General features: G+C 42.5%; 1 protein-coding gene across 2 annotated transcripts in view; it reads right to left on the bottom strand.

The window, feature by feature from the left end:
* The window catches only part of sgpl1 (sphingosine-1-phosphate lyase 1), a 72,188-nt gene that overhangs the window by 37,548 nt on the left and 19,503 nt on the right, over window positions 1-15,137 (bottom strand). For both annotated transcript variants that reach the window (XM_041176548.1, XM_041176549.1), the window contains exons 4-6: window positions 12,202-12,349; window positions 8,974-9,053; window positions 5,712-5,840 (exon numbers count right to left, since the gene is read on the bottom strand). In XM_041176548.1, coding sequence (XP_041032482.1) covers window positions 5,712-5,840; window positions 8,974-9,053; window positions 12,202-12,349 — 357 coding nt within the window. The remainder of the gene's footprint in view (window positions 1-5,711; window positions 5,841-8,973; window positions 9,054-12,201; window positions 12,350-15,137) is intronic.

Genomic DNA, 15,137 nt, shown 5'->3' with positions numbered 1-15,137 from the left:
ACCTGGTTATGCTCCTGTGAAGCACCTCGGGCGGTTTCACTACGTTAAAGGCACTACACAAATGCAAGTTGCTTTGTAGAAAATGCCTTTAATTTATCACATCGTTCTGCAGAATGAATATGACAAGGGTAATTGTGGCTTTTTCTTTATTCGTTCAGGGGATGTGAGCGTCACTGGCAAGGCCAGCATTTATTGCTCATCCCTAATTGCCCTTGAAAAGTTGGCGGTGAGTCACCTTCTCAAACCACTGCAGCCTATGTGGTGTACCTACATCTACAGTGCTGTAAGGGAAGGAGTTCCAGGATTTGGAATCAGTGACAATGAAGGAACAGCGATATTGTTCCAAATCAGGATGGTGTGCGACTTGGAAAGGAACTTGCAGGTGGTGATGTTCCCATGCATCTGCTGCCATTGTCCTTCTAGGTGGTGGAGATCAGGTGTTTGGAAGGTGCTGTCAAAGGAGCCTTGGCAAGTTGCTGCAATGAATCTTGCATACGGTACACACTGCTGCCAATGTGCTCTGGGTGAAGGGAGTGAATGTTTAAAATGGTGGATGGGGTGCTGATCAAGCAAGCTGCTTTGCCCTGGAGGGTGTCGAGCTTCTCAAGTGTTGTTGGAGATGCACTCATCCAGGCAAATGGAGTGTTCCATCACACTCCTGGATTGTGCCTTCTAGATGGTGGACAGGCTTTGGGGAGTCAGGTGGTGTGTTATTCCCTGTAGATACCCGTCTCTGACCCACACTTGTAGCCAGAGCATTTGCATGGTGTTCCAGTTAAATTTCTGGTCAATGGTAGTACCCAGGATGTTGATTGTGGGAATGGTAATGCTGTTGAATGTCAAGGGGAAATGGTTAGATTCTCTCTTACGGGAGATGGTCACTGCCTGGCACTTGTTGGCACAAATATTACTTGCCACTTATCAGCCCAAGCCTAAATGTTGTCCAGGTCTTGCTGCATAAGAACATGGACTGCTTCAATGGCTGATGAGTCGCAAATGGTACTGAACACTGTGCAATCATCAGCGAACGTCTCCACTTCTGACCTAATGATGGCGAGGAGGTCACTGATGAAGCAGCTGACCATGGTTGGGCCTAGGGCACTACCCTGAGAAACTCCTGCAGCGATGGCCTGGGGCTTAGGTGATTGGCTTCTGACAACCACAACCATCTTCCTTTGTGCTAGGTAGGACCCCACCCAGTGGTCAGTTTTCTCCAATTTGCACTGACTTCAATTTTGCTAGGGCTCCTTGATGCCCTACTTGGTGAAATGCTGCTTTGATTTTAAGCAACTTAAGTAACCTCACCTTTGGAATTCATGCCTGAACCAAGACTGAAAGGAGGTCGGGAGCCAAATGGCACTTGTGGAACCCAAACTGAGCATCGGTGTGCAGGTTATTGCTTAGTAACACTATCGCAATGTCAATGACCCCTTGCAATACCTTGCTGATAATTGAGAGTTAACTGGGCAGTAATTGGCCAGGTTGGATTTGTCCTGCTTTTTGTGGACAGGACATATCTGGGCAATTTTCCACATTATCAGGTAGATGCCAACTCTGTAGCTGTATTGGAACAGCTTTACTAAGCGCGTGGCTAATTTTGGAGCATTAGCTTTCAGTGCTATAACCAAGATGTTGTCGGCTTGACAAAGAGGATATGAAGAGATGTGCAGCCTTTGGACTATCCTATCAATTATATAGGATATCAATTATCTGGAAAGATAAAAGTTATGAAGCAAATAATGCTGATAAAATATAAAATTGTGACATGGCACAATACCTTTGACCAGTGATCAATGTCGTGATTAACTAAGAAGATAACTGAGCCTGAATGCATCGAGTGGCAGGTTGAATGGAGGGAAAGGACGGAAATTGGTAAATCTTAGCGAAAAAAAGACAAATTAAGAGAGTGTTATTCTGCCTCCAAACTGCTGACACCCATCCTAAACTTACCAGTGTCCAAATTGAAATTAACGTTAAATATGTTTTTTTTATTAGAAATTCTCATCTCCAACTTCTGAAATTTAGCAGAATTTCAGTTTGAGAAGCTTTAAGGGCAGGATTTTTACCCCGTGTGGTGGGGGGGGGGGGGGATGTGTGCAAGCCAGGAGCTGCCCACGATCGGGCCCTGACCGTGATTTCATAATGGCTGCAATGCTCAGTGCTCCAGGGTGGGAGGCGGAAGGAGGGTGAGCACAGAGGTTTACGCATGCATGTGGCTGCGCGCACTGCAAGCTCCCTGAAGGCACAGAGCTGCCTCAGGGAGCTGAAGATTTATAACATTACAAATAAAGATTTAAAAAGTTAAGGTAGACGTGTTCCCTCATGTTACTGTGTCACATGGGCAGGGACAGGTTATAAATGAGATTTAAACATTTTTATTTTTAATTAACATTGGAACCTCATCCCGCCCATGGATGAGGTTTTCTCAAAAATTCAAAAGGTCGCTTGGCCTTTTCGCCCGCCAATCGAACAGTTGGATGGGCAGCAAAAGATCTGATTTAATTAATTGACTAAGGGCCTTATTAAGTCTCTTAATTGCCAGTGGGCGTGCAGCCGCCTCTTGTGCACATCTGCCGAGCGATATATCGCGAGAGTGATGATGTCAGGGCACTTGCCCAACGTCATCACACACTGTTTTACTCTCATTCAGGTTGCATTGAAGAAAGTGCAGAAGAGGTTTACGAGAATGGTTCCAGGGATGAGACACTTTAGTTATGAGCAAAGTTTGGAGAAGTTGGGACTCTTTTCCTTGGAGAGGGGAAGGCTAAGAGGAGACTTGATAGAAGTTTTTAAAATCATGAGGGGTCTGGAAAGAGTAGATAGGGAAAAACCATTCCCGCTCGTAAATGGATCGAGAATCAGAGGGCACAGTTTTAAAGTGTTTTGCAAAAGAAGCAAATGAGAGGTGAAAAAAAAACTTTTTCACACAGCAAGTAGTTAGAGTTTAGAATGCACTGTCTGGAAGTGTGGTGGAAGCAGGTTCGATTGAGGCATTCAAGAGGACATTGTTTCTATTTAAATAATCATCCAATGTGCAGGGTTACAGGGAAAAGCCAGGAGATTGGCATTAAGTTAAAATGCTCAGAGAGCTGGTGCAGATACAACGGGCTGAATGGCCTCCTGCACCGCAACAATTCTGTGGTCAGGTGCGGGACCGCCCGATGAGGGAAAAATTCTGCCCTAAGCGGCAGAACAACCAGATTTGCCTCAATAAGAGTCCCTTATCACTGTTTCATACACAGTCAATCACAGTGAGGCCCAGCAACTGTTTACACTCATTCAATTCTTGACTTCCAGTAGCTTCCACAGTTCAAATCCAATTCTCTTGTTTTAGAAGCACAGAGTTTTATTATCTCTTCTTGTCCAACTTGTGGCTCAATTTCTCTGACACACGGTGAGATCCAAGCTCTTCCTGGAATTCTAGACAAGACATTGGTATGGCCTCCCTTTCCATTTTTGCACAAATGGTATAGAGGTCAGAATTAATTTTGCTTTTATTCGTTCATGGGGTATGGGCATCGCTGGCTAGGCCAGCATTTATTGCCCATCCCCAACTGCTCCTTGAGAATGCAAATAGGGATGGGCAATAAATGCGAGCCTAGCCAACAATGCTCACATTCCATGAATGAATTTTAAAATAATTAATTCTGGCCTCTATACCATTGTGCAAAAATGGAAAGGGAGGCACTGGAGCCAAGAAATCACGATGATAGTTGGGATTGTCTTGTTTTTTATTTCAGTGATGCACACAGGCCATCAACATTGTAGCTGAGTTAACTTTATTGATAACAAATTTTCCTAACTTGAACTATTTACAATCTATATTAATGACTTGGATTCAGGGTTAGAAGGTACTATAGCTAAATTTGCAGATGACACCAAAATAGATGAGAAAGTAAGTTGCAATGAAGAAATAAGAAATTTACAAATGGATATGGACAGGTTAGGTGAATGGGCCAAAGTTTGGCAGATGGAGTTTAACGTGGATAAGCGTGAGGTTATCCATTTTGGCCGGAAGAATAAAAAGACGACTTATTATTTAGATGGAGAGAAACTTCAGAAAGCTTCAGTGCAGAGGGATCTGGGGGTTCTCATGCATAAATCGCTGAAAGCTAGTATACAGGTACAGCAGGTAATAAGGAAGGCAAATGGAATTTTGGCATTTACTGCTAAAGGAATAGAGTATAAAAATAGGGAAGTTTTGTTGCAACTGTACAAGGCATTGGTGAGACCGCACCTGGAGTACTGTGTACAGTTTTAGTCCCCTTACTTGAGGAAGGATTTAGTTGCATTGGAGGCAGTTCAAAGGAGGTTGGCTAGATTTATTCCAGAGATGCAGGGCTTGTCATATGAGGAGAGATTGAGCAGTTTAGGCCTATACCTGCTGTAGTTTAGAAGGATGAAAGGAGATCTAATTAATGTATATACGATGCTAAAGGGGATAGACAAAGTAGATGTGGAGTGGATGTTTCCCCTTGTGGGGCATTCTTGGACAAGAGGCCGTAGTTTTAGGCTAAGGGGTAGTAGATTTAAATCAGAGATAAGGAGGAATTACTTTTCTCAAAGGGTCGTGAATCTGTGGAATTCATTACCTCAGAGTGCAGTGGATGCCAGAACGCTGAATAAATTTGAGGAGATAAACAGATTTTTAATCAGTAACAGGTTGAAAAGTTATAGGGAGAGGACAGGAAATTGGAGTGATGCCAAAATGAGATCAGCCATGATCGTATTGAATGGCGGGTCAGGCTCGAGGGGCTGAATTGCCTACTCCTGCTCCTAGTTCTTATGTTCTTATGAACACATATTGGCAGTAACTGAATTCTATCAAAACAGATTCCAACATATGCTATCTGACCCTCAATCTCCAGGTCAGGTGAGCCCCTATCTAGTACAGCGTACCGTATAGTATCTAATACTGGAGTTCACTACCACAAGCAGCTATTATCATGACAGGGATGGAGGTCCAGTGCACATGGGGTGTGTATTCCCTAGAGTCGGGAGATGGAGGAGTGACCTGATCAAAGTGCTTAAAATGATCTGATCAGGTTGATAGAATAAACTATTTTCTCTGTTCGGGGAATTAAGAACAAGGGAGAGTCAGGGAATTCAGGAACAAGAAGGATGTGGGTACTGGAAATCTAGAACACGATGCCCCAAAGTGCTGGGGCACAACTGGAACTTGCCAGGCTGAGATCGGCAGATTTTTGTTGGGTGAAGGTATCAAGGGAAATGCAGTAGCAGCAGGTAAATGGGCATGATCGACCCTGATTCAACTGAATCGCAGAGCAGTCTCGAAGGGCCAAATCCTATCCCTAAACTCCAGAGATTTCTTCCTGAACGGTTAGCATTTTCTAAAAAGTCACTTTTTCTAACTCCAAGAATAAATGTGGTCTATTTAACTCTGCCATTTATAATTTCCATTTGAAAATACAAATTTATCTGGTGGAATATTGATGGCGTCTTAATGCATGGGATATCTCAGTTCGTCACAGTTTCACCAGTTTCCTTGCCTGTATAATGTCAATGTTACCTGCCTTCCCTTATTCTGAACTACATTCGATTTGCTTTGTTCTCTGCTCTGTTGGCACTGATTGCCTGCACTGTGAAAACTGGCTTCTTGAATGGCAGAGCATTTCTGAGGGGCTGAATGGCCACCTACATTCCCAAGTCAGGGAGGCGACATCTTCGGTACACGCACGGGATCTACCTACCGTCCCGCAGGAGTCTGGCCCCCCGTGAAAGAGAGTACAAGACATCCGAACAACCTCTGCTTCCATCTTCCTCACACCAGGGAAGATGTCTGGGTGGAGGGGGTTACTCCAAGCAAAGTCTCCATAAACCTTAAAATAAAATGCAAGCAGGTTAGCAGACCTCATAATTTATTACCAGTGGTCGTTTGGTAGTACAGAACTTGGGTATTGCTGAAAGAGAGAGATGTGCCTAAGTTTTTCGTCTTGCACTCATCAGGACACTCGCAAGAATACCAATATATGGGGGAAAACAACAATTCCAATCAGGGTCAAGCTGCCTGGTTTAAATTTCAGACAATGCTTGGCAGTTAACTGACAGTCACCATCAGTGGTGCATTCTCCATAGTAATCAGCACTCTCTTCACCAACAGTATAAATTGTTGTTTTCCTCCCTTATATTGGTATTCTTGCAAGTGTCCTTGCAAGACAAAAAGCTTAGGCATGACTCTTTTCAGCAATAATTTATTACTGAGTTGCCAAAATATTTACAGCACAGAAACAGGCCATCAGGCCCAGCACATCCATATTTTATGCTCATGCGAGCCATCTCCAACCTGACTTCATCTCACCCCATCAACACATCCTTCTAATCCTTTCTCTCTCATGTGCTTATCTACTTTCCCTTTGAATCCATAAAATATTAGCTACGACACCCTAGGAGAACTCCCTACTTTCCTTCAAACAGAGCCATGGGAGCTTTTACGTCCACCTGGGAGGAGAAACGGGGCTTCAGGTTAATGTCTCATCTGAAAGATGACAACTCTGACAGTGCATCACTCCCTCTGTACTGCACTGGAGTGTCAGCCTGGATTATATCCTCAAGTCGGCAGCACGACTTGAACCCACAGCCTTCTGACACACAACTAGAGGTTATCTTGTCATTTAACACATTACTGTTTGTGGGAACTTGCTGCACATAAAGTGGTTTCCACATTTCCCCACATTACTGCAGTGAAGGCCCATCAAAAGTATTTAATTGGCTGTAAAGCACTTTGGGACATCCTTCCCAACTCTTGACGCTCTGTTGTTTCACCGGCGCAATACTTATACGGTGGCTCTCCTTCCTAATTTCATTAGGACTCCTGCAGCTAGTTTTCCATCTCCTCTCCCTATCTCCATCCTTTACATTATTCAGAGTTTAAAATTTATAGCAAGGGTCATGACTGAAGTCAGGAATCCATTAACACTCTGCAGCATTCCATTTGCTACGTCTGATATTACCGTGCGTCTTACTAGGCTAATTTGACTGGAGTACCACATTTGGGCCCAGAAGAGGTCAGGACAATGGGTTGCCTTCCCTAAAGGGCTTTAGTGAACCGTTGGGTTTTTTAAAATAATCCAACAATTTCATGGTTTAACTGATACCAGCTTCTTAACTTCAAAATTTATTTTCCTTAAAAAATTGAATTTAAATTACATAGTGGGATTTGGACTATGTCCTCCAGATTACAAGCCCACTAATATAACCACTACACCTCAGTGCTCATTTATAGTGAGTAAAAAGCCTACTCTTAATTAGAACTCTCTGGACCCGAATTGAAACTTTGTAATCAAAAAATTCTCCTGGGCTATTTCGTTAAAATTGTTTTTTGCTCCCTCTAGTACATTCACTGATAAATACTCCTTCAAAACTTCAGCCAGAGAGTGATGAATCTATGGAATTCATTGCCACAGAAGGCTGTGGAAGCCAGGTCATTGAGTGTATTTAAGACTGAGATAGATAGGTTCTTGATTGTAAAGGAGATCAAAGGTTATGGGGAGAAGGCGGCAGAATGGGGTTCAGAAACTTATCAGCCATGATTGAATGGCAGAGCAGACTCGATGGGCCGAATGGCCTAATTTCTGCTCCAATGTCTTATGGTCTTAAAAGAGAGACTGTATTTGTGTTTTTCTCTGACGTGCCCTCTAATTAGTGATGTACATTATTTTCCTCTTCTTTTGGTGGTGGAACAGCTTCTCCATTTAATTTGTATCCAATGGGTAATTTAAGACAAAAGTTTCCCCCACGGAACAGGAATAGACCGTAAACATGGCACCAAAGTGAGTCACAAGACAAACTCAGCACAATGGAGTGAAAGAATTGGGCCCTTTGCATCCTTGAACCTAGCAAATAAAAATTAACATAGTAAAACTGTGGGATTTGGTGTTCCACCACTGCCGAATCCCCAATGCAATGACAGAATGCTCTACCTTTCTCATAGGCTTGTGTCACACTTCAGGACACTGAGTTTTAACCTGGGATAACACTAGGTGTTTCAGAGACAGTTTCAGGTCCTTGATCTCATTGCTGCTTGCAAGAGCTTGCTGTGTACAAATCAGCAGTGGCTATACTGCAAAAGTGATTCAAAGGTGCTTTGGAATGTTGAGAATGTGGAAAGTGGTGTAGAATCTACAAGGTTACTCTCAACTCAATCCAGGATATGCGTTATGGAAACTAAAAATACTGAAGTTAAAATGATTCCAAGTTCCTCCTTATGTGCTACTAGTCCGGAACAGATACCAGGATTTAGAGGCAAAATGGTCATAAGATCAGATAAGGCAGATAAGAAACAGGAGAAAGCCATTGAGCCCCTCGAGCATGCTCCACCAGTCAATAAAATCATGGCTGATCTGACTGTGGCCTTAACTCCATTTTCCTGCCTGTCCTCCTTAACCCTTGACTCCTTTAATTGTCCATCAAAAATCTGTCTCACTGAACGTGAATATATTCAATGACCCAGTCTCCACTGGGGAAGAGAATTCCAAGAGAGCATCTGAGAGAAGTTCCGCCTCATCTCAGTCTTAAATTTTTAAACTGTGGCCCCTAGTTCTAGATGTCCCCACGAGGGAAACATCCTCTCAACATTTACCCTGTCGAGCCCCCCCTTTATGTTTCAATCAGATCACATATCATTCTTCTAAACTCCAATGCGTATGGGCCCAACCTGCTCAATCTTTCCTCGTAAAGACAACCCCTTCACCCCAGGAATCAGCTTCCTTTGAACTGCTCTGTCATTCTAGCATCTTGCCAATGCTCCGTTGCCAATTGCAAGATTTCATAATGGTTGAAGGATCCTCCACAATACAGGGACTCCCATCCATCCTAGACAGCTGATGTACGCTAGCCAATGAAAAGGAAAAGGCAGGGAATGGGCTTAAAAAAAATTAAAGGTTGAGACAAGGATTTTTGTAAATCAAAATTGATCATTTTGTTGTAATAAGTTCACATAAGGCCACTTCTTACCTTCACCATCAGTTTTGTGAGTTGTTCATCACCACTGTACACTGTCCCAGAGACTTGCCCTTTCTCCCAATGTACTTCTCCTACAAAATACAAGATGCAGATTCAGCAAATCAGACACATGCCTCTCACCACGAAGGTTTCATTGTTCACTGCAGCTTTTTAGTCCATGATTGGATAATGCTGAGCAAGGACATATCTAGGATTCCATTGTGGAACAAGCTACTCACTGCATGAATCAGCTGAGCTGAGGCAGCAAAGAGCCTGTGGTAATTCTGAGCGATCACAGATCTTTCCACTGGCACAGAGTACTTTTCACAATGGAAAGTGGTGGAATAGCACCTGTGTACTGGAGAACAGCACGTTTAATCAAAGAACATACTAAATGTTCAACTTGAAGAACAGGGAATTTGCACCAAGGCCAAGTCTGAATACAAAATAGGCTTTCTTTTAAAATTCATTTCCAGGATGTGGCCATTGAGGGTAAAGCCAGTATTTACTGCCCATTCCTAATTACCGAGAAAGTGGTGGTGAATGGCCTTCTTGAATACAACTGAGGGGCTTGCTCGGCCATTTCAGAGGGCAGTTAAGAGTCAACCACATTGCTGTGGGTCTGGAATCACAAGTTGGTCAAGCCAGGTAAGGATGACAGATTTCCTTCCCTAAAGGGCATTAGTGAACTAGATGGGTTTTTACAACAATCCACATGTTTTATGGTCACCATTACAGAGACGAGCTTCTTATCCCAGATTTATTTAATTAACTGAACTTTAAATTCCTCAGCAGCCAAGCTGATACTTGAACTCATGTCTCCAGGTCATTAGTCCAAGTCTACTGATTACTTGACCAGTGAAATAACCACTATTCTACCATTCCCAAGTGCTGCGGCTTGGAAACACTCAACTCTGCCATCACTAACTAAATGTTAGAATCTGCTTGGGCTGTGATTAGGAGTTTCAGTGCAATAAACAGGTTGTTCCAAAGCAATGCAGAAACGAGAACCAGCACTGTACAATAACTTGCATTTATATAGTGCCTTTAACACAGTAAGAACATTCAAAAGTGCTTCACAGGAGCTTTTATTAGACAAAATTGGACAGCAAGCCAAGTAAAGAGATATCAGGGCAGCTAGTCCAAAGCTTGGAATGTCTTAGAGGAAGAGAGAGTGAGGTGGAGAGGTTAAGGGAGGGGATTCCAGTGCCAAGCTAAGTGAAGGCATGGCTACCAATGGTGCAGCAATGAATATCAAAGAGACCAGGATTTAATTAATCCATTGTAGACATGTCAGCAGAAATCTCCAAGTGCAATTTTCATGTATACCAGATACAATGGAAGGGAATAGCTGTAAATTGGAAGTTGGAGGGGAGAGAGGAACTTGGTGAAATTACAATTGTGAAGGAAGCGGTACTGAGCAAGTTGATGGAGCTGCGGGGCAGACAAGTCTCCAGGTCCAGATGGACTTCATCCTAGGATCTTAAAAGAGCGGGCTAGTAAGGTAGTAGATGCATTGATGTTAATTTTCCAAAATTCCCTAGATTCTGGAAAGGTTCCATCAGACTGTAAAGTATCAAATATAACCCCTCCATTCATGGAAGAGAGCAAAAAACAGGAAACTATAAGACAGTTGGCTTGATGTGTGTTGTTGGGAAGTCGTTAGAGTCGATCATTAAAGAGGTTATAGTTGGGCACTACAAAAAACTCAAGGTAATCGGGAAGAGTCAGCATGGTTTTGTGAAAGGGAATTCATGTTTAACCAATTTATTAGAGTTCTTTGAAGGAGTAACGTGCACTGTGGATAAAGGGGAGACTTTTGGACTTACTGTACTTGGATTTCCAGAAAGCATTATGTAAGGTGCTGCATCAAAGGTTATTGCAGACAATAAAAGCTCATGGTGTATGGAGTAACATACTAACATGGATAGAAGATTGGCTAGCTACCTGAAACAGAGTATGCATAAATGAGTCTTTCTTGGATTGGCAGGATTCTGGCAGGGGTCTGTGCTGGTGCCTCAACTTTTTACAATTTATATCAATGACTTAGATGAGGGAAGCGAAGGTATGGTAGCTAAATTTGCAGACGACACAAAGATAGGTAGGAGAGTATGTTGTGGAGAAGACATAAGGAGTTTGCAGACAGATGTAGATGTGTTGAGTGATTGGGTAAAAATCTGGCAGATGGAATATTATGTGGAGAATAATGTTCACTTTGGCAGGAAGAATAAAAAAAGCAGGGCATTACTTAAACGGAGAATGACTGCAGAATTCCAAGGTGCAGAGGGATCTAGGTGTTCTTGTGCATAAGTCACAAAAAGTTAGTATGCAGGTACAGCATGTAGTCAAGAAGCTCATGGAATGCTAGATTTATTACGAGAGGAATTGAACATAAAAGGATGGAAAAACTCAGTAGGTCTAACAGCATCTTTGGAGAGAAAAACAGAGATAACGTCTCGAGTCTGAATAACTCTTCTTCAGAGCTAAATGCTTAGCTCAGAAGGAGTTATAGACTCAAAACGTTAACTCTGTTTTTCTCTCCACAGATGCTGTTAGACCTGAGTTTCCAGCATCCGCAGTATTTTGCTTTCATAAAAGGATGTTATGCTTCAGTTATATAGGGCATTGGTGAGACCGCATCTTGAATACTGTGTGCAGCTTTGGTCTCCTTATTTAAGGAAGAATTGTAAACGCATTGTAAGCAGTTCAGAGGAAGTTTATTAGCTTGATATGTGGAATGGGCATGTTGTCTTATGAGGAAATGTAGGACAGGCTGGGCTTGTTTCCACTGGAGTTTAGAAGAGTGAGGGGTGACTTGATTGAAGTATATAAGATCCTGAATGGTTTTGACAAGGTGGACATGGAAAGGATGTTTCCTTTTGTGGGTGAGTCCAGAACTAGGGGGCACTGTTTTAAAATTAGGGGTCGCCCTTTTAGGGCAGAGATGAGAATTTTTTCTCTGAGGGTTGTGCAACTTTGGAACTTTCTGCCTCAGAAGGCAGTGGAAGCCGGTTCACCAAATATTTTTAAGGCTGAGGTAGATTGGATCCCTTGCCGAATGAGAATCTAAGGTTACGGGGGTGGATGGGAATGTGGAACTTGAAACACAAACAGATTGGCCATGATCTTATTGAATGGCAAAGCAGGCTCGAGGGGCTGAATGGCCTACATCTGCTGCTATTTCATATGTAAGGAAGAATAATGAGTAAAGATTTTAAAAATACAATAATGTTAATTTACCCATTGTGCTGTAGTCTTTAAGCTTTAATAGTAGCTCAGACTCTGCCAACCCATGTGCAGGCAGAGACGTGATGTACGTCATTCCATCCTTAAGGGTTAAGACGCTTGTGGAGAGGTCATCCAGGGCCTTGTTAAGTTGTTTCTGAATCTGTTGAAGGGAATGCATCAAAAGCATTAAACGTGCTACAAAATTCAGGCACATGCACCACAAAAACAACACACTTCAGCAGAGTTGCCGCTAACCTTGATCCCTGTGCTCAGCTGATATTTAACCAGCAGGAGTTGACCAGCTTACGAGAATGAAGTTCTTTGTGTACAAGTGTTAGCTTCGTTTTTGATCTGAGTTTTTTAAAATAGACATGAGTGGAAACTGTTCCCTTTCACCACTGACTTTGCCAGCACAAAGGGTTAAGGATATTTGTAGATTTAAAATCAAAATAAGCAGAAGCAAAATGATTCTCAGTATTGTGTTCCCATAGCAACGTTTTGGGAGCTCATTGTTGAAGTGTGCTCTTTTTTTTTTAAAAATCACTCTGCAGCGATGAAGCATTTGTGAATTTTAAAAAAACACTAATCAGTATTAAGTATTTCCTGGCCTAATTCAGGATTCGGCTCCAAACTCTGCCCCTGATACAGACTTGGACACGCTCCAAGAGTAAAGCCAGAGCGTTGCAGCTCAGAGTGAAATCCACAGACACAGAAATGCAGATCTGTAAGCCAGCCAAAGCCACAATGTCCTCTACCCCACTTCAGCAAACGTTCCAGGAGCAACCACACCAGCAGTTGAGATAATGATCTTTTGTTTCCCTTTTTAAAAATACAGTCATGACACTGTCACCATGTTGATCAGAGACGGTTAAAAGAAAACTCCTTTGTATGATCCAACAGCTAAAATTCCAAAAAGAAAAGGTTTATTCCCCCCTCAAAACAGAGCTTGAAAAAAAATAGGGCAAACACACAACCGTGATGTTCCTGGCCAGTAACCTTACATAGAGAACTAGAAATTTTCACCACAGGAAGTGTTTGGAGTAGAGACATTGCAAGTTTTAGGGAAAGGAAGTGGATCGGCATTTGAAGGGTTTGAAGATACAGGGCTGAGGCAGAGATTACAACAGTGGAGCTAGTTCAAGACTGCTCTCATAAAGAGTCCGTACAGGCTCAGATGTACCAACAGGCCTCTTAGTGTGCTGGAAGCTGTGGTGATTCAAGCCATTGCTAATGTGCAAAGCAGAAAAGTCACAATGGCAACAGGTTAGAACATCAGGGGTCAGGAAAATGGAAACTTCACTCTGCGTTGAACCCACATTGCCCGTGCAATAAACACTGACTTCCCTCTAAGTGAAAGCTAGGCTTGTTTATAGCTGGGCAGAGATCAGCCTGGTACAAGGTGCTGTGTAACATTAATCAGCATCAAGGTGATTTTCTGAACTATTTTCAATTGCTTTAAGGGGCTGAGAGAGGACTTTACCAAATTGTCTTGCACCCCAAATTGACTTTTTAAAATCTGTTTTCTCACCTCTCCCAAGAGGTCACTTGGCTCCAGGTGGTTGAGGAGTCTCTGTATAATGATGTACAAGATATCACTATTGTACAGTATGCAATAGGCCCGGTGGCCTGTGCATCTTTTTCAGTTCATCATTGTTTATGTGTCCATGCTGTGATTCCATCCCCAGCACCTCACACTGATGATAAACACCTAATCAAAAATACTTAAATTATCAGTCTGGAGAGCAGTTTTTCATTCACTCTCTCAGATCAGTGTTTATCTAAATATCCTGGACCTGGATGTAGGTAGCATAATTTCAAAGTTTGCCAACTACATAATCCTTAGCAGTATAGTAAATAGTGAGCTGTATGTTAGCAGACTTCAGAAGGACATAGACGCTGAAATAAGCAGGCACATGGTGAATGTAGTTTAATGTGGGTAAGTATAAAGTGACAGACATTAGGAGGACGAACATGGAGAGGGTGCATAATATAAGTGAAACTATTTTCAAAGGGGTGCAAGAACAGAGGTCCCTTGGGTACATATTCACAAATCTTTGAAGAGGTTGATAAGGCAGTAAAAGAAAGCGTTTAAGATACCTGACTTTGTAAATGAAAGCATGAAATGCAAAAACATTTACAAATCACTGGTTAGCCCTCAGAGGGAGTATTGTGTCCATTTCTGGATACCACACTTTAGGAGGGATGTCAAGGCCTTAGAGGGGGTGCACAGAAGGTTTCAAAAGGTACCAAGGATGTACCACAAAAACAGAAAATGCTGTAAGAACTCAGCAAGTCTAGCAGCATTTGTGGAGAGAGAAACAGAGTTAACGTTTCGAGTCCGTATGACCCTTCTTCAGAGCTCTGAAGAAGGGTCATACGGACTCGAAACGTTAACTCTATTTCTCTCCATAGATGCTGCTAGGCCTGCTGAGTTTTTACAGCATTTCCTGTTTTTGTTTCAGATTTCCAACATCCGCAGTATTTTGCTTTTATCCAAGGATGTGCCACTTCACTTATGTGGAGATTGGGGAAGCTGGGATTGTTCTCCTTAGAGCAGAGAAAGATAAGGGAGACCTAATACAGGGATTCAAACTGTTTCCCTTGGCAAGTGGGTCAGTATCCAGAGGCCACTGAATTAAAATAATTAAAGAACTGGAGTGGAAATGATGAGGCATTTCTTCACACAGAAGGCTGTAAAGATCTGAAACACGCTCTACTGAAGATACCATTGGAAATTTTAAAAAGCAATTAAATGCGTAGCTGAAGAGAACTAATTTGCAGGATTATGGGGAAAGAGCTGGGGCTGGGGGATGGGGGATGGGGGGGAAAAATAAACTGGACCACTCTTTAAAAAGAGCCATCACATCAGGACTGAATGGTATCCTCTGTGCTATATGATCAATGATCAAATGTACAATCTGCAGCGACAAACTTTACAATTCAAGTTA

This window comes from Carcharodon carcharias, chromosome 28 (genome assembly GCF_017639515.1).
Source record: "Carcharodon carcharias isolate sCarCar2 chromosome 28, sCarCar2.pri, whole genome shotgun sequence".
Lineage (NCBI taxonomy): Eukaryota > Metazoa > Chordata > Chondrichthyes > Lamniformes > Lamnidae > Carcharodon > Carcharodon carcharias.
Note: the sequence above shows the minus strand (reverse complement) of the source record. Positions and strands in the feature narration are given on the sequence as shown.